The sequence below is a fragment of the Dendronephthya gigantea genome, unplaced genomic scaffold (genome assembly GCF_004324835.1).
Source record: "Dendronephthya gigantea isolate DGI-Jeju-01 unplaced genomic scaffold, DenGig_1.0 000064F, whole genome shotgun sequence".
Lineage (NCBI taxonomy): Eukaryota > Metazoa > Cnidaria > Anthozoa > Malacalcyonacea > Nephtheidae > Dendronephthya > Dendronephthya gigantea.
This window is the reverse complement of record NW_021163074.1, coordinates 1,158,030-1,180,706: the sequence shown is the minus strand read 5'-3', so window position 1 is coordinate 1,180,706 and position 22,677 is coordinate 1,158,030. Positions and strand designations below refer to the sequence as shown.

Here is a 22,677-nt window from a genome sequence, read left to right as displayed (position 1 = left end):
CTGCAGGATTCGTCATGTGTATATCCTGTATACATTTTTTGCCAATTTTTTTTACTGAAATTATCTCTGAAACTCTCTGCAGCATTTTTAGCCTAGTCATTGCTTTGGTCAACGTGGCATATCTGCAGACAATATCGCCACAATGACTGACTAATATTGTTTTGCAAACCAATTTATTTTCATTAAAAATTTAAGTCTGCAGTAGTAAAAAGTGATATCTACTCTATACATAGGCAGTTCTGATAGTTTCATTCGCTACTTAGCATATTATAGTATATAACACGACCACACCCTCGCGTGATTATTATCACTCTCGACCTTACACATTACACGATATGCCCAACCTGTCTCACGGCGAGAATTGGCCCCCCACACCCGCCACGTATTAGTTTCCCACAAAACGATGACGATGACGATGGGTTTTTCATTGCTAGGGTTTTTATAGCGAATGAATATATGTGGGTAAAATCAGTCGCAGCAATTCGATCCATTAATTGGCAGTTTGTCGTAGTAGCCTGCGCAGCCTGTGAAATGTAAAGAAACTAGAAATAGCTTTTTTTCTTCTTTGACAAGGAAATATTTTCAAACAATTTCGCATTCACCCCCTATGGTGTTAATTTTATTTCTTTCATTTCGGAAGCCAATAACAGAGGCGATGGAATCTCACAAGAGGAAAAGGAAACCTAAATCAATTCCCGCTATGGTGTTTTTGACCCTAATAAGTGTTGGGTTTCTGCTCTTTGGGTTGGTGACTGTCGTGTGTGGCTTCGTTTTGAATTATCATGCCAATTTCAAGGCTTCAGAAGGCGGAGAAAGGTTAAAGTTACATGTAGAAGCACAATTTGATTACACCCAGTACTGGCTTGGTTTTCCAGTGAGTTCATTAACTGATCATTAATTAACCACCCTTTTTAAACTAAATACAAGAAGAAAAATAAAAAATAAAAAAAAACAAAAAAAAACAAACAAAACCAATGCGAATTTTCAACTCCGTCGCTCACGCCGCACATTTGCTAGTTGCTCACTTCTGTAAAAATTAGTATTAAGCGCAAAAAAACCTTTTTTAAGAAAAGTTGTAAAACTCTTTTTAACAATTTCGCTAATTTGAGAATGCTCTTTCCAGCTAAAAGCCTGCAGTATACTGATAAAGTTTGCTGATAATTTTTGCTCGACCAGTAGATCTGGACCGAGTACAATATTTGACCAGACTAACAGTCTGAACATTTCTGTCCCTAGGCTCGTACTCTTAGTGTAAATTAATTTGCATGTACTTACTAAAGAACTTAATGAAAAGTAAAGTAAATTTTGCTGAAAATTACTTTCTCTTCTAGTTTCTGATCACAGGCGCTCTTTCAATGGTCTCAGGCATGGTCCAGAAAGATAGATCATTGGTAAGATCTTCAATAATACCAATTTAACATGAAAAAGAATTTTCATTTTGAGTAATGAATGTGAAAGTAAGTCTTAACACGAAAAACAGGCGTGGGGACTAAAACTTCAGTCAGTAGGAATGGAGTTGTGAGGTAATTACCAGAAAAATGTAACATCTGGTTTTATTTCAAGCTGAGAATCATATCTCATAACACATTTATAAAGTCATGAATTTCTTAAACTATGTTTTTAGACAATAGTAACATTTGTATTTTTGTTCATCTGTGTAATCCTGTCGTTGTTCGCGATGATACTCGAGGGGGTGGACTGGGTCGAATGGAATAACCGAGACCGGTTGTTTAAAGCCTTGAAAACAGATGATTATCGGTGTGAAACCAAAACTCAAACTCAAACTCAATTTCAAACTCAAGGTCAATATTGTGTTTGTAACCACATGGGAAAAGAAGAAAGTACGTGTAAGGCTATACATGCTCGTGTTTGTGAAAACCGCGTGTTTCGTTCTTGAAGTTTTTATTAGGTGCATGCGGAGCATGCTAATGTATATATTGTGTAGTACATAACTTCTAACTTTTATGTAAATTAACTACTGAATTGCACGACTCTGTTGACTGCGTGAAAAGACGAAATGAGTTGTTCAAGTGTGCGGATAAGTTGTGCGAATGACAAGTGTGCGGATGACAAGTGTGCGGAAATCTTGACGACTTTTATATCATTCTTTCCCATTTCAGCAGTTTCATATTCTGCATCCTGTCCTAACATTGGAAGACTTTCTGGTCTTTTCGGCACTATTGTTGCCTCCGCAGTTTTTGGAATATTCTTATCTCTTGCGGGGATTGTTATTATTCTAAAATCATTGTCATGGAAACCTCGTTATCATTTTTCTGTAAGTAATGTTTGTGTGATATAACCGTATGATCTATATTTTTTTCCTTTCCTGCAATCATATCCCGTGTCAATGTTCCGTAATAAGGCGGAGAAAAGGGGGAAAAGGCAGAATTGGTCCAAAATGCTACAGGAATAGAATTAAACGATAGATGGACTATATATAGTCCTCTTCCTCTTTTCTCTTTTTAGTTCAGGTTATTATAAAATTAATTATTTCTCAAAAATATGGTTTTTCAGAAATAATTACATAAAAATTAATTAAGACTAAGAATAGCTATATTTACACTTAAAATTACTATATTATCTAAAGTCTATAAGATTTTATTTCTTATAAGATTATTGAGTCATAAAAAGTTATTACAAGTATGAATCGGTCCTTTCCTTATGTAAGAACTGTATCAATGTGTAAATGTATCAATACTGAATAGTGAATACCTTAATCACGGGTAGTATAATCAGCAGTTTTTCAAAAGGACGGTTTATAAAGAAAAAGAATGCCAAGAAGTTTCAGTGATATATATTTCGTCAACATATAAGATCGTAGATAAATGGCCCAATTAAAAGTATGGAAAATAAATAGACTGATTCTATCTAATCTACTCATTCATTCTATTTTAGGAATATGATCTTCGAAAAGCTGGACCATGGTATAAAAATGAAGGGTACGCGAATGGAGCAGCACCGCGCATTGCTAGAGGTGATGTGTATTGATTGTGTAGTGCACGTCGTGTGGAATTGAAATATCGTGCGGAGGAATGAGTAGCAATATTTTTTAGTTTAGTTTGGTATTATTCAACGAACGAACCCAGAAAAAGCACTCCTGTGATATTAGACGTATTCGCACCCACCGTAGCTATATAGCCTCGTACAATACTGTAGCCTCGTACAATACTGTAACCTCGTACAGTCCTGTAGCCTCATACAATAGCCAAGAGTTTACGTTTACCAGCATCTTTTTTCGTAGTGAAGATGGAGAATGTTTGGTTTTAATTTTTTTGTAATTTTTTCTATATTCGAAATATATAAGCCACTTTTTTTCATGTCTTGGAACGCAAAAATCATGATATATAGAGAGCATTATTCGTCCCGACACCAAAAATAGCCGAATTCATATTAGAGACGGGAAACTCTTCTAATGTGAATCCGGTCACAGACGGGTATACGTTTCCCGTCCAAATTTACCCGTCTAACTTTCCCGTCTAAACAGACGGGATAGTTGGACGGGAATCCCGCGTCAGGACAAGAAATTCGTCTTAAATTCGCATTTAAACGGATGAATGAGACGAGTTTCTGAAATATCAACACGGTCAAGGACGGAACAAGGCTAAGAGTATTAAATTAGAGAAAACAAACACAATATTTTTATCGTAATATATACGATACCCTCTTTAGCATTATCCGTCTTTCCCGTCTAAGATGAGTTTCCCGTGTCTAATATGAATTCGGCTACTCCATTCGTGATTCTGCGACACTACTCCTAGTTAAGGACCTGTAAACTCAACTGCTTCAGGGTAAGTTGACGATGGCGGTCAACATGGTAACGCTGCCCGAACCATAAAGCAGCGCGAAACATCCGAACCTGACCACACCCAAAATCGGCACATTCACTATAATGCTATCTGCCAAACCAAAAAAGCTTTGACTAATCTGAGCTGCTTCGCCCTAATCTAAAGCTTGCCCTGTGATTGGTTTGCTACACTGCACCGTGTCCGAATGTTACTATATTTAGTAACAATTGCGCAATAATCCGCACGCTGACCGTGTCAACTAGTTGCTGTGATCGCGACTTCGAATGCACGACTAGCTTCCGAACAAACTCGGCACAATTCGGCAAGCTTTCGGGGAATTTTATAGTTCAGCTAGTGTTAACTGAACAATCATATACTATGAAACGAGGAATATAATTGAGAATTTTTTCCCACTTTTTGCAAGATTGCAAGAATTGGTATTTATATCATAATATGACAACGATTGCGAAAGATATTACTGAAATTTCGTATCCAAAAAGGAATGATGAAATTAAACTGGAAAATTGTAGATGGGAAAATCTGACCGTGGCTCGAGCCACTTTCATACGGTCTGGATTCGCGCCTGATTAGGCTGTCCTCGTAATGCGACGAAATGCGGCTGGGTACAGCCTCGTACCCAGGCGCTTAAATAGTAAAATAATATAACGTTGCATTCAGTTATGGTATAGAGGTCAGTTAAAAAAAATTATTAAACTGACCTCTATACAATAACTGAATGCAACATTTATTTTACTATTAAAGCGCCTGGGTACGAGGCTGGGCTGTGTACGAATAGCTAAACTTAGAAAGTTAATTAAAGCCGTTCACGAGGCGTACATACGAGGATCTTCACAGTGGGTTTTTCAATATATCAATAATATGTTCTTATTTAATTTCATGAGGCTTATTTTAATACCTCGAGAACATCTCACACTTCATTGAATTTCGTACAATATCTCGTGGGGAAAAGGGTTCAAGTAAATAGCCGTCGTAAACAGTTTTCTCGGTCACGAACTATAGGTAGGCGTTAAAGAATAACATAACTTCAAATAGTATAGTATACAGAACTGGATACTACTATATTGAACTGGAGACTTTATAGCTGGCTGGTAGGCTAAAACGAAATTAAGTGGTCAGTTGGTTGGCGGCATAGAAGCTCCGCTTTCCTGTAATTGTGACAGTTGTCTTATAAAGATACTTTTGTCGTAGTCAGTGTCGAACACGCTTTTATTGTCATAGGTTTTTGGTGAGTATATATTTGCTTACTAGATGAAAGAACATATTTTCTTTCCCTTTGCCATAACATACTATTACTATTGACAGTGATGTGTATTCTAGGGAGTTTTAAAAGCTTCTGGCCCAGAAAATCACTAACGCATCCGCAAGTCAACAAAACGTTTAGAGCGAAGACATCAAGCGAACGTCATTTCTAGGCATCACATCGTTCTAACTAACATTCCTAGAAACGTGCAGGTATATAAAGATTTATTGTCTGTTTAATGGATATATTTAACTGCAGTATTCGTCGTTTAAATATTCGATGCTATGGCCATATTTATTATAGTGATGATATATAATCTATTCAGTCTTCTCGGAACCGCTCCTTAGCAATTATCTCTCTTGGGTAAAGGTGACAGCTGACCGACTAAATCACTGACTCACAGCACTGCCTTTTTCTTCTGACCTGCCATACAATTGTAATTTTGAAACATATAAATTTGGCAGCCACGAGACTTGTGGTTATTACATTTCGTAGATGTTTCTTGCGAACCTGGCACACACGAATCTGGCATGTGATAGCACTCGTGATAGCTGTCGCATACACATGCATATTCCTAGTTTGCGGTGACGAAATTGAAACTTATTTAATTTTCTCATTCGTACTCCATTTTACGACAACCTTATCGGCAAAACCATTCTCCTACAAGTAACGTTGCGTAGTCAGTATGAACGAGTTTATATTTTCATTGATGAGAAATTGTCCGGTGGTAAATTTGTCCGTTTAATTTTGTTTTCAAATCAATCCTTGTTGCCTCAAACACATAGACACGACTCTTACGCACACGACTCTTAGGGGCTGTTTATATGAGCACGGTTGCCCGAGATTTAACGAAGCATGAGATGATTTTGAGGTATTGAAATGAGACGACAACTGATGATCCTGGCAGTCGTATAATCACCACAACAATAGCATGTGCTTGTTTGGTGTCATAAAGATTTATTTCAATACCTCAATGTCCCCTCATGCTTCGCTGAATCGAGTGAATAAAGCATAAGCAGAAATACAAATGAAATCTTTTCAGTCCTCTAGAGGTCAAAAAGACAAAACTAAAGGAATTTTCTTTTCAAATGTTTTTTGTTCCAGCTTCGCTTACGCTTTTGCTTATGTCGATTCTTACGCCGCACGTTCATTGCATATTTTTGTTTTGCCCTTTTTCTTTCCTTATGCTTGTGCTTATTTCATTCATGTACGTGAACCAGGCTTTACAACTTAAATTAATGGAAACCAGATATTACTACGTTTCTCATTCTGTGTTACTTTCTCTACGAAGGATCTTGTACGAAGGCTATTTAGCCTAACCTAGTTCCCAGACACCTAGTTGAATGTTTAAATATTTCATTTAATCCCTGATCCCAGTGTTTGCTATTTTGGTTGCCATTTACATATGGAGCAGTTTGTTCGCTGATCTACTATAATCTGCTATAATCTGCTATAATCTACTATAATCTACTATAATCTACTATAATCTACTATAATCTACTATAATCTACTATAATCTACTATAATCTACTATAATCTACTATAATCTACTATAACTACCATGATCAATTAGCAGTTTGTTCGCTGACCCTTACGCACACGACTAGTCTTAAGCCTTGTTCACACGAGTGAATTAAGCATGCATAAGCAGAAATACAAATGAAATCTTTTCAGTCCTCTAGAGGTCAAAAAGACAAAACTAAAGGAATTTTCTTTTCAAATGTCTTTTGTTCCAGCTTCGCGCTTACGCTTTTGCTTATGTCGATTCTTACGCCGCACGTTCATTGCATATTTTTGTTTTGCCCTTTTTCTATCCTTATGCTTGTGCTTATTTCATTCATGTACGTGAACCAGGCTTTACAACTTAAATTAATGGAAACCAGACATTACTACGTTCCTCATTCTGTGGTACTTGGCTCTATGAAGGATCTTGTACGAAGGCTATTTAGCTTAACCTAGTTCCCAGACACCTAGTTGAATGTTTAAATATTTCATTTAATCCCTGATCCCAGTGTTTGCTATTTCAGTTGCCATTTACTTATGGAGTAGTTTGTTCGCTGATATACTATAAACCCAGTTTCCGTGATTCGTAAATTTGCCCTGGGAACGAGGTTGAGAAATGGGTATTGACAACGGTCAGTGTGGCCTGTGCGGAAGATTTAACTATAAATAACCAGGGGCCCAGTTTGGTCTCTTGGGGAAAGCCTGCTGGTACCGATTTCCATCCCGAAAAACCAATGTTGACCAAGAAAAATATCATCAGCCACGTCACGAGAATCTACGACCTGCTTGGCTTCGCAGCTTATCTAGTGAGAGCAAAGATCTTTTTGCAAGCAGTAAGGAGATGGAGCAGTTAAACGAACTTTCTTTGGAAAGATGTTTGTGTCCTGATAGTGACAGTTGAGCCACTGATCACCGTGATGCTTTTGGGACATGCACCTATTTGAGAAGTGAAGAACCTACTGGAACAGCGTACGTTCGCGGATTCGTTGCAGCAAAGTCACGAGTGGCCCCGTTAAATGAACCGACGATTCTACAATTAGAACTACAGACAGCCGTGTTAGTCAGCCGATTATGCAAGATCATTCACCACGAAGTCCGTATCCCAATCCCCCTATTCCACTACACTTATCATGGGACTACTTTGGGCCACTGACTGTCAAAGTTCGGTGAAACGAGAATGCCAAACATTATGGGGTAATCTTTACTTACCAGAACACCTGCAAGAGCTCTCCGTCTAGAAATTGCTACTGATAGTCCCGATCCTGAGCGACAACGGCACACAGTTTGTGGGCGCATTGACCGACCTGCGAAAAATGATCCAAGGAGTGGATAAGCAGAATGAAGAGTGCAGTGGAAGTTTATTACCCCAGATGCGCTACAAATGGCCCTGAAGAAAGCAGTTGGTGAGCATGCATGTACTTACTCCTTTCGAGCTGTGTTCATGTCTACTGGAAATTGCCAATCTTGTAAACCAGTTGGAAGACCGCCGAATGACACCTCAAATAGCACAAGGCCCGTTTGAAGAAACGAAAAACCCCAGACGAAGAGCGGAGTTTGTGCAGAAGATCTTTGAGTCATTTTAGGGGTGATGGAAGAGAGACATAACCTGCTCTATTATATAGTTAATATGAATTTAGCGAGTAGTTTTGAGAACGTGGTATTCTGGAGATCTACATTAGCGAAATATAATTGCGCTGGAATGATCAATTTTCAAGGTAGATTGTTAAAAAGTGGATAGCTATGGCAACCATGAGGCATGAGCAAGCACATGGCATTGAAAAATATACCTTGCCCGGTCTTTTTAAAATTATTTGCTATCGTTGGAATTACGTCATTATTATTTCCACTTCGTATCATCGTATCATCGAAAAATATACCTCGCCCAGTCTTATCACACGACTCGGTCATTTGGTAATACGTCATTATTCACACTTCGTATTTATATCGTATCATGAAAATAACAGTCACAAAAATGGACGGGTATTCTATAATCTAACCCATAGCTATCTGTAAAACTAATTATCAGTTTGGACTACTGTTGTAGCTCGTGAAGACCCGGCAAAAATGTGAGTTTGCTATTACGAAAGAACTATTTATTGTATTAATTGTGACACGAGATAGCTGCGTTGCTAGAGGAAATATGTCATTTCATTCGGCCAGTGCTTTTCGTAAAAGTACGCGTAAATTAAGCATTATCGCTTCGTTCTGACGAACATATCGATACCTCATTTACTTGTTTTGACAGAAAACGTAAGGCAGAATTCGAGGATTATATTGTCCGCTGGGCCGCCGGCCAACGTAAAAAAAACTGTATAAATTGTTGGCGCATTCACACGTTGATATATCGCCGGTTTGGTAGAATTCCGCGCTATCTCGAAAGATAGATAGATCTTAAACATCATTATGGTCGATTCGTTATCCCAAAGTACATTTCTCGTGTTTGCAACGCTTCGAATCTCTAACAAGAGCAATAAATTCGTTTGAATATTTAGCACGTGATAAAAGTATCATGTTTACTTTCTTTATCTTGGTCAATAAGCTCGATCTATACTCCTATCGGTCTTCTCAAATTCCTTGACGATTCGACACCATGAGAAGTTTCGAATCTCTAAAGGCTAGTTTCCACTAAGGAAAATTCTCCTTTGGATCGGACAGGACAGGAAGGTTTCCTTTGTATAAATGCCACCTGAGAACTTACCGACAAAGGAAATTTTCCTGTCCGATCCAAAGGAGATTTTTCCTGAGTGGAAACTAGCCTTAACAAGAGTATGAATAAATTCGTTTGAATATTTAGCACGTGATAAAGGTATCATGTTTACTTTTTTCGATCTTCTCGAATTCGTTGACGATTCGACACCATGGCAAGTTTCGAATCTCTAACAAGAGTATGAATAAATTCATTTGAATATTTAGCACGTGATAAAAGTATTATGTTTACTTTTTTATTATGCTCAATGTCTCAATGACCTCGATCGATTATCGATACTCCTATTGATCTTCTCAAATTCGTGGACGATTCGACGCCATGAGAAGTCCTGTACAGAGACTCTCAATCTAACCTCCCCTTAACCGTGGAACTGAGAGTGCTAGGAATAAACAAGTCATCCGACAGTAACATGGCACTAAATGCCTAAAAACGAAGATGCGAGTCTGTCTTTCATCAAGTTATTCTTATCCACCAATCCTGATCAACAACCAAGGCCTCCAAACGTTTATTCACCTTACGACTATCGCGTAGAAACGCCCTCCCGGATTCTATCCTAGTCAGAGTTTATTGTGCGTATGTTAGACCCATCCTCGAGTATGCATGCAAGGTTTGGCATCACAAAACAAAGTGAGGAGATCCAGAAGCGATTTCTCCCAAATAAATACCTGTAAACAAATTAAATTCACTAGTAGGTTTTTCGAAGTTCCAGTTCGTAGAACTGGTCGCTATATCAATAGAGTTTTTTACCTTCCGTAGCAACTTTACATGAAATATCATATAATTGGTTTTAACTTAGATTTTAAAATATTTTGAACACGCCCTCGTATATATGACTTTTTTGACTACCGATTTTTCACCAAAGACGACATGGCAAAAATTGACTTACATGTATTCAACCTATTTGTTTTTTTTCCTACAAAATAGAAATTAGTTCAGTCCAACAGCTAAGGGCACTTTCCCAGTTATACGGTAAAAACGAACTATGCATTCAAGTATATCGTTATTTACCACTGCCTATATAGCGCGGAAAATGGAATTTCACCGCTTTATTTTCAACAAAATACTCTAGTCAATTGAAAATACGCCTGGTTTGACCATTTTGGCCACCTAAAGGAAAGCGCCCTAGGTTTTTCACTGCTAACGTTTACAATTAGGGAAAGGCCTCAATATGTGCATGGAATATATGTCATTTTTACTCCTGCGATCACCACATGCGAATGCCGCATGGAAATATGCATGTGGTGTAAAATAGTTGCATGAAAATGCCACAAAGTAAATCAGATGCATGAAAACAAAAATTTTTAAACGATGTGGCTTCGACCTCCAATATAAAGTAATCTTGTTTTTTTTTTATTTCAAAATTAAGACAAACCAGAAACCAACCGAAACTGAGAACTGAATTTTTTACTATGGAATCTCACTCGAAGACAACGAAACCTGAATCAATCGATTCTCTGGTATTTTTAACCCTAATAAGTGTTGGGTTTCTGCTCTTTGGGTTGGTGATTGTCGCGTGTGGCTTCACTTTGAATTATCACGACGATTTCAAGGCTTCAGATGACGGAGAAACGTTGAAGCTGTTTGTAGAGTCACAGTTTGATTATACCCAGTACTGGCTTGGCTTACCTGTAAGTAAACTAATAAAGCATTATACTTATAACCAGGTTTACTATAATTATGTGATTTTCGTATTAAAGATTTTGTTCCACAGACAGGAAATTTTAAACGATGTTAATTGATTAAATCTCGCTTTGCAAATTTTATGTTATTTATCAATATTCATTTCATTAGAAAATTATTGTTTCGCAGTCAATGATATTAGCATACCAGGGGTCGGTTGTACGAAGACTGGATAGCGCTATCCACTGGATAATGATTTTTTTAACCGTTCTAAAAATGCTTTAAAAGCAAAAAAATTTTAGCTTTGAAAGCAGCAATTATTAAAGAGGATCCTCAATTTAGGAACACTAAGGTTTAATCAAAGTTTCAGACAACAACAGGCGATTTTAGAGCGATAGAAAAATCCACTATCCGGTGGATAGCGCTATCCAGCTTTCATACAACCGGCCCCAGGACAAAATTCTCACTATCTACTAGAGTAAACACATTATAAACAAATAATGTATAGCATATTATGAAAAATCTCATAATTATGTTATTACATGCATATAACAAGATTCATACACGGTTATACCTCAAGCGTTTATTTTAAATTGACATGCATAAATAGCAAGAGGACTTTTTCTTCTAGTTTCTGATCACAGGCGCCCTTTCGATGGCCTCAAGCATGTGCCAGAAAAATAGATCATTGGTAAGATGTCCAAAAATCCATTTATTTTACAAGCTACCCTCCCTACCGCCGTGCCCGGCGCTGGCCGATTGATAATTGGGGGGGGGGAGCTTACTGGAGCTATGCATATGTACGTAATGTACGTGCTTATCAAGACCTACAAAAAGTAATTCATTTGAAACGAATGAATATATACAATCTTTCAGTATTCATTCCTAGTATGAATACCATGTTTTTAGGTAACAGTGACATTTTTATGTCTGTCCACCTGTTTGATCCTGTCGCTGTTTGCGATGATACTCGAAGGGATCGACTGGAATACATGGAATAATCGAGACCGGTTTCGTAAAGCGTTGGAAGAAGATGATTACTCGTGCTCAACTCAAAGTCAAAGTCAATTTCATCCGAGTCACTCTTGTGTTTGTCAACACCCAGAACAGGGCTCTTGGAGTAAGGCTATATATATATATCCTGCTATATAATTATGTGACGTGTATAATCGTGTTCTTGCTCTTGCCTTCTTGAACGAGCTCTTATTTCCCAACACCACAACAGTTTTCCTTATATAGCTATAGGTGCTGAAAATAATATTGCATGTATTGTATTGGTATATATAACTTAATTCTTATACTTTTATGCCGTAAATTTAGAACTGCAATGCATGACTCCGTGAATTAAGTGACAAAGTTGAGAGCATTTCATTTGAAATAGATCATTGATTTGCATACACAATTGCTAGAGCCTGAACAAAACCTAACGAAAATCTGTGTTTATAGGCGAATACTTTTAGTATACAAGCTGCGAAGGTCTATTATCTATACGTTTACTAAAAATATCTGGTGAAGTCCATTGCCTACGTAACTAAAACTTCTTTCCCCCCCCATTTTCAGCCGTTCTCAGTTTTGCAACCTGTTCCACCATTACAAGACTTTCTGGCCTTTTCGGCACTATCGCCGCCTCAGCAGTTTTTGGAATGTTCTTATCTCTTGCGGGGATTGTTATTATTTTGAAATCATTACAAGGAAACCTCGTCATTTCCTCTCTGTAAGTAACGTTTTATAATAATTCTTTTTTGTTTTCTTGCAAACTATACAGTTCTTGTGAAATTCGTAAATAATTAATGAGTCTAACTTGCAATCATTGCGCAGTATTTTGGTCACATGTATACATCTGTAATTCTCCATAAAGGTCTCATGAACAACTAATTAATATATTAACTTTTATACAACCAATCTTAATTAGTATTCATAACTTTGTTACACACATGCCCTAATATGTATATCATAACTTCGTTAAGTCCTGCACTAATATACAGTACCTGCTGTCATGTTTATCTAAAATATTAAATCCTTCCTCTCCTCTTACATCGGCTAAATAACGATTTAAGCCGCACATAATCAAGTACAGACTTTTACCAGGATAACGTTCACCATTTACTTTTGCTGCTTCGCGAGCAAACTTGCTGAGCCAATGAGAAACGCTAGGCACCGACATTTCTGCTAGAGGCACTGTTAAATCTTCGATCTGTTCCCGATCATGTTGACCATGAGATACGATCTCTACACACGCTGTTTTGTTTGCCCGATTGTTTTGCCACTCTTCAAATATTCGTTTTGCCCACTTTGTGTTATACCGCGTGTTTTTGGGCACTGATTCTTCGACAAACAAACGTTCCTCATCAAACGTCTTCCCCTCACGAAAACGACAAGACATATTTCGAAAAATCACGTCGCTGCAAAACTTCTAATCACAATACTCTATACAGACTATCGCTATATGCAGTACTCGTAAACGCTTTAAGTGAACGCCTATAAACATCTAATTAATCCATTTTCCACCTTGTAATGTATGCTATCTGCCCCTTGATACTTAACGATTGAATAGTAAGCACACAATTGCCGAAACGAACAAAGCAAATCTTCATTAAGCTTAATTTATTCATTTCACCAGCACGTTAAAATACTCGCGGCCGATCTGTATGGGATTTACAATGGCTCGTGCTACGCACTCGCTAGTACATATATGTCCCCTTAAGAGGATGAATCGTTTGCTGCAAGGTTCACGGCCGCATGTCCGCCTTTTTATACACCATGCAGACATTTATTCTTATAATCATCGATACATTTCGGATAAGACGAAGATGAAGAAGTGAAACAAAGTTTGATAGTTTTAGGATAACATGACGACAGGCAACAGCCAATGCGACCAAAAGTCGATCATTTAATTTGATGTGCCGGATTTTCTTCTTTTGATAGATGTGAACGAGTTAATTAGTTACTGATGTTAAAATAAGAGCTCTTAAGGCCGGCGCACATGCACTAGAGCTATGTGCTTAGCAAAAAGTCATTCGTGGCTATCGGCGTAAGCCAGTTGCCCGCACACGAGAGCAACTGGCTTACGCTAATGGCCACGAATTAGCTCTACAGGGTGTCCCAAAAAAAACGAAAACTATTGAAATCACCCATAACAATGTAATTGTTAGAGTTTGAATACCTAAGCACTCTGTTGGGACCCACAAGTGTGTAAATGTTTGCCATAAGCATTTTTATGCATGCATATGATGCAGTAAAATTTGCTCGTACACAAAAATGATATTTATTAATAATATCTAAATGTGCATCTCAATCACCATGACCTTCGACATGTCCCCTTTCTCTAGCAACACAAAGCATTTAGCATTTCACTGAGTTCCATTAAAACCCCGCGGGCTAAAACTCGTGCACACGGCATTCAAATTTTAACAATGAGTGATTTCAATAGTTTTCGGTTTTTTTGGGACACCCTGTAGTGTGCGCCGGCCTTTATACATCATAGAACATTTTCAGTGTCGCGATTCAAACATAAACCAGCACATGCCATGTTTGTGGGTGTTAAAATGAGAATGACTGGACGACTGACTTTTACTTTGTGCTAATTCTAATCCATCCATTTATTCTATTTTAGTGAAATGATTTGGACTGGATGAAGGGTACAAAAATGGAGTCGCATCAGACATTGCTGGAGCATGCAAATCAATGGGTTGGAATATCTTAAAACTGTGTAAAAAAAACTTGAGGAAAGGAATTGAAATTGAAGAATCGTGAAGAAAAGGAATAAGACCTTGAACGAACCAGATTGGACACCCCATGACAATAGTAATCGCATCAATCGAATTTTTGTAACGTGTCTTGTCTTGTAACGCAAAAAATATAGAAATAACCAACAAGATCAAAAGGCAAATAGCAGGTCCAAAGGTGTGTAAACATGCAGTAAGGTGTGTTTTTGTACACGCCAAAAGGGCTGCAAAATACACTAAAAGGTGTGTCAGAAAACACATAAAAAGATGTGTTTTACGCTTGTCCAACGGTGTATTTTAAAAGTTTTTAATTGTGCGGATATGAAAACTACTTTTCATATACGCTTTATATTCGTTGTGACAGAGATTCGACTATTAAGTGTCACAGTCAAATATATAATTACTGTCAGACTTTCATTTTGCTCTTTACCTGACCGTATTGTTTATAGTTATCATAAGGACCCTGGTTACGAATTGGTCACAATATTGTTAAGAATTGTTGGTGATGATCAGTAACAGCCTGCTCTACACTACAGCCTGCAACCTGCTCGCAGGCTTTAATTCCGTTGAACCCACTCTCCGCAAAGGACGTTTCATTTCATTAAAATATTCATATATGGTCAGACTGAGTCGTAATGTATAATGGCGGCGGCACGAATTTCAAATAGGTCGTCCCCCCGGTTTTAATTGGATGACCCCACATCTGCACGACATGGAAAGTTATGGAAATTCTGTAGCAAAGTTTTATAGATAATTCGAACCGCAAGTCAATAATTTGTCAGAAAACTGTTAAGGGTTGGCCAAAGTATGGTTATAATAGGAATCTATTTACAACTTCTTAAATCTATTGCTTTATCATGAGCTATCTTCTTTCGTGCGGGTAATCAACTCTGCTACTAGTGATATCAGTGTTAATAAAGAATGTTTTAAGTAAATTCAAAGAATGCTAAAGCATGAATGTTGTCTTTTCATTGCAATTTAATCATAGTACGGCTCATTTAATTGGCCGCAAACAGAACTATTTTAAAAAGTGATTGAAACAATGACGAATTAAATGTTCTCAGCGGGAATTCGAACAGGAATTCCACCTTAAGAAATCGAAAAAATTTCATAAAGAGTCATAACAGACGAAGGAATCTCAAATTCTCTTCTCTATCGAGTGGAATTTCGCCTAAAAACCAAAACGACGAGGAGTTCTACGGAGCAGAAAGGACCATGGAAAGAACGGTGGTACAAAAGTCGAGCTCGGCTATGTATTTGCTGTTTGCTGAAGGGTTTTGTTTCCTTCTCATATCGGTGGCTATAATTTCGTGTGGCTTCGTTTTAAATTTCCATAATGATTTTGACTATATTCAAGTCGAAAGTGAGCATGACTATACTCAGTATTGGGTCGGATTTGTGGTAAGTTTATACCATACATTATGTTACGAATGAAAGCAATATAAAAACATATGACTTTGCCAGATTAATCATTCAATGCATGTGTGCAGTTGACATTTCAGTCACTCTGCATAATAAATATATTTAGTTTTCTTTAGCTGGCTTACAAGTAGGCCCTGCATTGTCACACATATAGGATCAGAATACCACGTAATATCGTAATATAAAAGAACAGATAACTTGCCAAAATGTTAAATTTATACATTCCAATCCATTTATTTAAGCCCGAACTTTATATAGACCTAAATAAAGTCAATATATAGCTACACCATCAATTTAATTCAATTCTAGTCATATTCAATTCTAGACAAGTATAATTGTGATCGAGATGTATAAATATTTTAATCACTTATATAATTTATAAGACAGTAATGAAAAATAAAATTAATAAGAGTCAGTTTACTTCCCGTTTTCATGGTTTGTTTGTCAAAGTATGTTAACCGACGTATAAATAATGATGCGGATATACATTGAACTATAATTTCTCCTGCCTGGAAAATTAAAACTCTTGCACTAAACCCCAAAGAGAATAAGCACACGAGGGCTTTTTGCAGAAATACGGATACATCAATCAATATGTTCGTACAAAGGTTTGTCTTTTCTAGTTTATGACGTGTAGGGGGTGATTTAAAATTTTAAAATTTAATTTTGTTTAGGTATATATAAGCCCCCGTGATGTTTTGCAGGCTCATGAGTTTAGGAATTTCCCAGTTTAAATACAATTACAAGTGAAGTTAATTAGCTGTATATATCTATCTATAGAGTCTAATCAAGTCCATCAGTGTAATTCCTTTTGAAATTAGATATTTAGCTATGAAAGATGCATAATTAATTCGTACTACCACGGGTGCGTCATAATGCTCGGAGATGTCGAAGTTCGCTTAGTGTTAGAATCGGTGTGTAATAACAAAAAAGGTCTGGGGCCAGTTGTATAAAAGACTACTTAACTTTTAACCGTAGTTAAGGACAGAATTGGCCAATCAGAGTTGCGTATTTCTGAGTTAACTAATTCCAAAGTAGTGGACGTGGGCAGTAATACACTAATGCAATGTGCGCCGGGATACCAAACTAAAAAGTTCCGGGATGAGTGGATCATCGTATGCAATATAGAGATTATTATATACTGTGATGACTGCATTAGAATCCATGCACTGGTCGGTTTCCTTAATATGAAATTATATATAATCATATACTACACAATGTTCATAGTATAGAGTTTTGTTTTTCACGACAAACAACAAGGATGTACGCCCATTAATGTTTTTCCAGTTATTCTTCACCGCATTCGTCGCTATTGCTGCTGGGGCTTGGCAAAGGACCAGATGGCTGGTAAGCATAAATTTTGATATATCTTTATTTTCAAAACAATTGTCATTGCAATGCACTCTTCTCTTCTGCATGCTCTAAATATGTCTGGCCTTGACCCGGGGACATTTTCAACAAATACAATTGTAAAGCTTATAAAAGCAGTTGATTATGATCTTTTTAGACCTTATTGACCAAGGTCTACAAGGGAGTGCACCGCTGGGTACCCCTGTCTAAGGGCGTGGCGACCGGAATCGTGGAGGGGGAGGGGGGGAGTGAGGGGATGCAACACGCAATAATTCACCATGATGAAAAGTTAGTCTAATTTCCTACACCTAAGTCATATTATTTAAATCAAGGCCATATCTAAATAAATAAATTCGAGTATAAAAGGGGTTACAAAAATCCCCGTCATGAAAGGCGGTCACTTAAAACGTGGTCCCTGTACGCGGATGGAAAAGTTGCATCTTTCATAGTTGTTCAATATCACACCTCCTCAAGCCCATTTCGTTTGTCAACGTACCGCTTCCCACTGCCCCTTTTATGCAATACGTTCATTTTAATTTACATACACGCACTCGCAGCCGATTTTTACGGTTACGTAAGTAAGTGCAAAAATGGAAAACGCCTTTTTCCATATACTTGTGCATTCGCGATAATAAAAGAATGATAGTAATCCAAAACTAACCTTGCTCATATATTTTTAAAAGGTTTTATTAGCGATGTCTTTATTCTTTGTGTCAATTCTTGTCTCACTCTTCGCTCTGGTCGTGGAAGGAAACGACTGGGTCGACCACAAGAATAATGTCCGACTCATAGACTTTTGGGAATCGGAAGATTACGAGTGCAAATCCAAGTCCGGAAAATGTTCTTGTGAAGGTAGAGTAATCAGAATGAAAAATATTCCATTTAACGATCACCGTAGAAGAAATTTACATGGAAACTTCTAGGGTGTTTTCTAAAACTCTATTCACAAATTCACTATCGTTATCATTATCATTATCCATGTGTGCCTGAACAGGCAACTTGAATAGCTAGTTTTGCACTCTCCCAAAACATGTAACACATTCAATGTTTCACTGAAATATTATAATATATAATGTTTATAGCCACAGGAGAAAGCCCGAAACCAATTTCAGATGCACTAGATTGCGAAACATTGGAAAAATTGGATTATCTTTACGGCGGTTTGACGTGTTGCATCTTAGCTGGTGTGTTTCTAGCTCTTTCGTCTATAATCATTGTTATGATATTCATCCCAATTCGACCTTTCACTGTGCCTGTGGTAAGTTAAACCTTCTCAGATATAAAGATATAATTATCAGAAAGACATCATCGGCACGCTGAAAATGCATGCGCTATGGTGTAGTTTACGGACAAAACATGTTTGGTCATTCCGACCAGACATGACTAACGTGAAAGGTTTGTATCACTTAGTCTAGTAGCTTTGATCAAGAACGTGCGCTAGAAAAGTATATAAATTATAAGAGGTAAAAGTTGAATGTGGAGAGTGTTTCGTGATTATTATTTAACTGAAAAATATACTTTTAGCCGAAGAAGAAGATCAAAAAAATCACGGTGCTGGAAGAGAAACCAAAACCCACCCTTGTTGCGTACAGGCCTCCGCCAAAAATACCTGTCGAGCCTAAACCAAGGGTGGAAGAAATCTTAGTAAGACAGCGTGTACGTAATCCAGAGCGGGTTATTGTTGCACCTGATCGAGAACCACCAACGGAAGTGGAGGAGATTGTCTTACGGGAGCGTAAACCTCAACAAATCCGCACGGTTCACGAAGAAGCAAGACCACAAAATCCAGAGGTATGAGAATTAATCGATGTTTTAAGAAAATGGAATAATAATTTTTCATACCCGTTGAACTGCATCTGTCTTCAATTGGTAGCCTAACTTAGTATAGCAGTCGTACAAACCCATTTTAGTAAATTTCGTGAGATGCATCCACACCAATACACCAAAAATTTCAAATAAGAGGTCTTGCACATCACAGCATTCCTAGTCATTCGTTCACATGTACCAAAAGAAGAAAATCGCACATAAAAATCGTGTTATTTATATCATTAGGTAGTCTACGGGATACCACGGACGCGTACGTTGATCTACGACCGGCCACGATTCGAACCAGTAGAGCGTCAAGCTCTGGCACCAGTTGAACCGCCTCCGGAACAAGACCCTGATGATCAGGAGTACGATGTCGGTCGTTTTGTTCATAAGGTTTGATAAGCTGCAAATATTCTTCAATAATTTGCATAGTGAAATACTGATGTTGTCTGATAGCACGTTTTGTATATTTAACCCTGGCTTCCGGCGGAACTCCAAGTTGCTTTGGGGGACAGCCAACCCGCCGGGTTTATCAAGCAAGTGAAACAACATCGATATACTACATATACCTATACTGACTTATATGACGATCAATTTTACCTAGTCCTTTCAAAACACTAGCCGTTTCTTTACGCTCTAGGTCCACCCTACGCCGTCAGAGCTCCCAGCGGCAGGAATAGAAAACGGATTCACCGTGAACCCCAACTTTGGAAGAGAATCAGCTTTACCACCAGAGCCAGAGCCAGTCTATTATAGTAGGAAAGAAATGAAGCCTCCAGTGCACTATGCTCGGGAAGAAGCGGCGCCTGTTAAGTACGTTCGTAGGGAAGCACCGGGACCGGTGCACTATGCTCGGGAGGAACCGGCGCCCATTAAGTACGTTCGTCGGGAAGCACCGGGGCAGGTTCGTTACGTACAGAAACCAACAGTCGTTTACAAAAAGCGTCCTCACGTCGTTCATGAACGTGCCTTGGTACCGGTGAGAAGATCAGTAGAGCGTCCGAGGAGAATTGTGGTCGTACCCCAGAGGCCAAGACCGTCGTACGTCGTGAGGAAACCTGCTCCTCGGCAAATTGTACGTCGTCAAAGAGCTTACAGGTAAAGGCAAAAGCGAGGCTTTGAATCGCAGTGGATAAAATGCGTATAAAATATGAATGTAAATTTCGAGAACCATGGAGTATTTCAATAAAATACGCATCAATGATAACTTCTAACATTTTCCTCGATTTTCAATCGACTAAATCATAAGTATAAAGTATTTTATGTCCGCACTCCGCATATCTACTATTATGATTGAGCGTTTTAAAAATACGTGCTCTTATATTTCCCGATAAAACATAATATCTTTATTCACAGTGACGAAGGTCCTGGACTTGAAAGGGTTCGTGTTGTGAGACCTCAAAAAAGGCTTGTCTATACCACTCGACCACGAGCTGTCCGTACTTATCGCGCCGCACCAAAAAGGTCACAATGGCAACGAGTGAGATCAAACAGCGATGAAGGTGCCCGCTTGTATCGCGATTCCCCTCAGAGAGAACGCCCAGGGGTTATCTACACTGATCGAGAGATAGCCATGGCACAGGAAAATGCCCAAGGCTCTTATCCAGCGGCAGCTAAGCCCAAGGTGCTCACGAGTGAGAATCGTGGCCAAGCTAAGCCTGTTTCTGCGCATATCCCTCAACAGAATAACGGCGTTTACGATAGGCGTTTGGAAGCCCAACTTCCCTCTGCAGATCAATGGGAAAGAAGGCCACACACACCATATTGAATTGATTGAAATGAAGCTCGATAGAGTTTAGTTGCATTATAGTTGTTTTTAAATTACACATACATATAACAAATAATAATAATAATAATAATTTAGTTATCATGCAATGCGTATGAGCATGACATGTATGAATGGCTCGAGAGAGCCTGAATCATAGTGTATTGAAGATTGATTGAAGAGCAAGGAAGAACTTCGTCAGTCGCACTGTCACATTTTTGAGCATGTATCAATAACAATACCCGTTTACTTTTTTCATAATTTTGCACTACTTCGATTCACAATTAGTTTCACAATCATTTTAAAAAATAACAACAATACTGTAGTATTTGGTCATCATCATTTAGTCAATAGAGACATTGTTTGGTAACTTACTGATTGGGAAACTTTAATTAGTGTATAACAAGACAAGAGTGACTTGTGACTTGGGTTTTTGGGACGGTTTCACGTCACAAGCCTTTTAAAATTTTGTGCCACCAACAATAAATATTTTGTATCTTGTATAGTTGTTATTCGATTATATTACCTGATTAGAAAACACGATTCTATTGACACCCTGCAAGTTTGCATTAACAAAAACAAAAGGTCAAACCTATGGTTACCCGAAAATGTGTTTTTTTCATGGCATTATTTTACAACAAGGCGCCCGGTAGGCGTTAACTCGGGCTATGTAGCCGGTAAATACACTGCACTGAAACTGAGCTTTATTGCTACACTGTAAATACGCGACTGTCCGCGCGGAAGACTAAGCCTGCGACACGAAAAAAATAATAATAATCGCGAAACCTAGACTCGCCCGAGTAATAAGCACGTTGATCCGTTATAGTTTGCATTACATCAAGTATTTAATTTTCAACATTCAATCAACATTCAACATACTCATTGTAAATTAATGCAATCAAAAAACACATTTTCGGGTAACTATGGTTAAACAAGAACAAATTACGTTTCGTTTCCTACTGTCTATGTCTCTGTTGACTATGATCATAAAATTATATGGGTTGTATTAATTTGGTTTGAAATATACCTGGAATTTTATTCTAAACATTGATAGAAGTCAGAATATGCATGAATAAAATCTATTGAGAATAATCGCGGAAATATAAAATAGCAGAAATGAATTGTCTCATGAGCTTGCAACCGAGCGTTCATTCACCATAAAAGGTAAATCTCCAGACAAAAGCTCTTTTAGCTCCATTCTATAGGCAGTTTTTGTACCACATTTTATTTATGTGAAATCAATGAAAACAAAGTTATGTGATATTTGAAATGTATACATGCATGAAAAAGGCGAAAGTCTAACAATGAGCAAAGAACGGAGCGACTAAGTAAACTCACTGCGTGTGCGTGGACGCGCCAATGCAAAAAAATTAATTTGCTCAGCCCTATAGGACATGCTGTGTTAAGGCCCGTTTCCACTTGCGATTTTTGCTACGATTTTATGTGCGATTTTCTTCTTTTGATAGATGTGAACGAGTGACTATAGTTACAAATGATCTGAGGTGTACGAGCCCCCGAATTTGAACCACTGATTTGAACACCCAAAACTAATTCCTTTAAAAATCGCCGTTGAAAATCGTGCTGTGTAACATGTAGCTACCTTTAGTTAAGGAAATCTAATTTGATCATATCTTCCAAATTCAGTTCTAAAGTATTGAAAATTACAGTCAATAATCCGGCATGTCAAAAACAGGAGTTAGCCGTACAATTTTGTAGTAAATAAGATAATT

At 37.9% G+C, this 22,677-nt stretch overlaps 3 protein-coding genes across 5 annotated transcripts; all 3 read left to right on the top strand.

Moving 5' to 3' along the window:
• The first annotated feature begins 649 nt into the window (after nt 1–649).
• On the top strand, nt 650–1,897 carry LOC114530550. The gene is made up of 3 exons (XM_028552117.1): nt 650–874; nt 1,332–1,391; nt 1,625–1,897. Exons 1-3 carry the CDS (start codon nt 656–658, stop codon nt 1,895–1,897), a joined length of 552 nt encoding a protein of 183 aa, XP_028407918.1. The 5' UTR covers nt 650–655.
• A 2,750-nt stretch (nt 1,898–4,647) lies between these two features.
• Nucleotides 4,648–15,362, top strand: LOC114530589. Of its 3 annotated transcripts, none has more exons than XR_003687773.1 (7): nt 4,648–5,031; nt 5,124–5,258; nt 10,623–10,884; nt 11,508–11,567; nt 11,786–11,996; nt 12,437–12,590; nt 14,490–15,362. XR_003687773.1 is itself a non-coding variant. In XM_028552172.1 (7 exons), the coding sequence occupies exons 3-7, from the start codon at nt 10,666–10,668 to the stop codon at nt 14,509–14,511; spliced, it is 666 nt and encodes a 221-aa protein (XP_028407973.1). In that variant the 5' UTR covers nt 4,648–4,805; nt 5,124–5,258; nt 10,623–10,665; the 3' UTR covers nt 14,512–15,362. The 3 variants fall into 3 exon arrangements, 2 of the variants coding, with proteins under 2 accessions (XP_028407973.1, XP_028407972.1); XM_028552172.1 differs by having other exon boundaries at nt 4,648–4,805; XM_028552171.1 differs by lacking the exons at nt 4,648–5,031; nt 5,124–5,258 and adding an exon at nt 8,485–8,615.
• Nucleotides 15,363–15,712: 350 nt separating this feature from the next.
• LOC114530590 (titin-like) lies at nt 15,713–21,450 on the top strand. The gene is made up of 8 exons (XM_028552173.1): nt 15,713–16,002; nt 17,311–17,370; nt 18,057–18,225; nt 18,456–18,631; nt 18,898–19,164; nt 19,426–19,575; nt 19,823–20,280; nt 20,539–21,450. The coding sequence occupies exons 1-8, from the start codon at nt 15,817–15,819 to the stop codon at nt 20,948–20,950; spliced, it is 1,878 nt and encodes a 625-aa protein (XP_028407974.1). The 5' UTR covers nt 15,713–15,816; the 3' UTR covers nt 20,951–21,450.
• Nucleotides 21,451–22,677: the final 1,227 nt, after the last annotated feature.

What these genes read in the sequence shown, in the direction of transcription:
- LOC114530550 (XM_028552117.1), top strand. Translation starts at nt 656, where the DNA reads ATGGAATCTCACAAGAGGAAAAGGAAACCTAAATCAATTCCCGCTATG. An exon ending in AGTACTGGCTTGGTTTTCCA is followed by an intron (nt 875 to 1,331) that starts GTGAGTTCATTA and finishes TTTCTCTTCTAG; the next exon opens with TTTCTGATCACAGGCGCTCT. An exon ending in TCCAGAAAGATAGATCATTG is followed by an intron (nt 1,392 to 1,624) that starts GTAAGATCTTCA and finishes CTATGTTTTTAG; the next exon opens with ACAATAGTAACATTTGTATT.
- LOC114530589 (XM_028552172.1), top strand. Translation starts at nt 10,666, where the DNA reads ATGGAATCTCACTCGAAGACAACGAAACCTGAATCAATCGATTCTCTG. An exon ending in CCCAGAACAGGGCTCTTGGA is followed by an intron (nt 11,997 to 12,436) that starts GTAAGGCTATAT and finishes CCCCATTTTCAG; the next exon opens with CCGTTCTCAGTTTTGCAACC. An exon ending in AACCTCGTCATTTCCTCTCT is followed by an intron (nt 12,591 to 14,489) that starts GTAAGTAACGTT and finishes ATTCTATTTTAG; the next exon opens with TGAAATGATTTGGACTGGAT.
- LOC114530590 (XM_028552173.1), top strand. Translation starts at nt 15,817, where the DNA reads ATGGAAAGAACGGTGGTACAAAAGTCGAGCTCGGCTATGTATTTGCTG. An exon ending in GACCTTTCACTGTGCCTGTG is followed by an intron (nt 18,632 to 18,897) that starts GTAAGTTAAACC and finishes ATATACTTTTAG; the next exon opens with CCGAAGAAGAAGATCAAAAA. An exon ending in CAAGACCACAAAATCCAGAG is followed by an intron (nt 19,165 to 19,425) that starts GTATGAGAATTA and finishes TTATATCATTAG; the next exon opens with GTAGTCTACGGGATACCACG.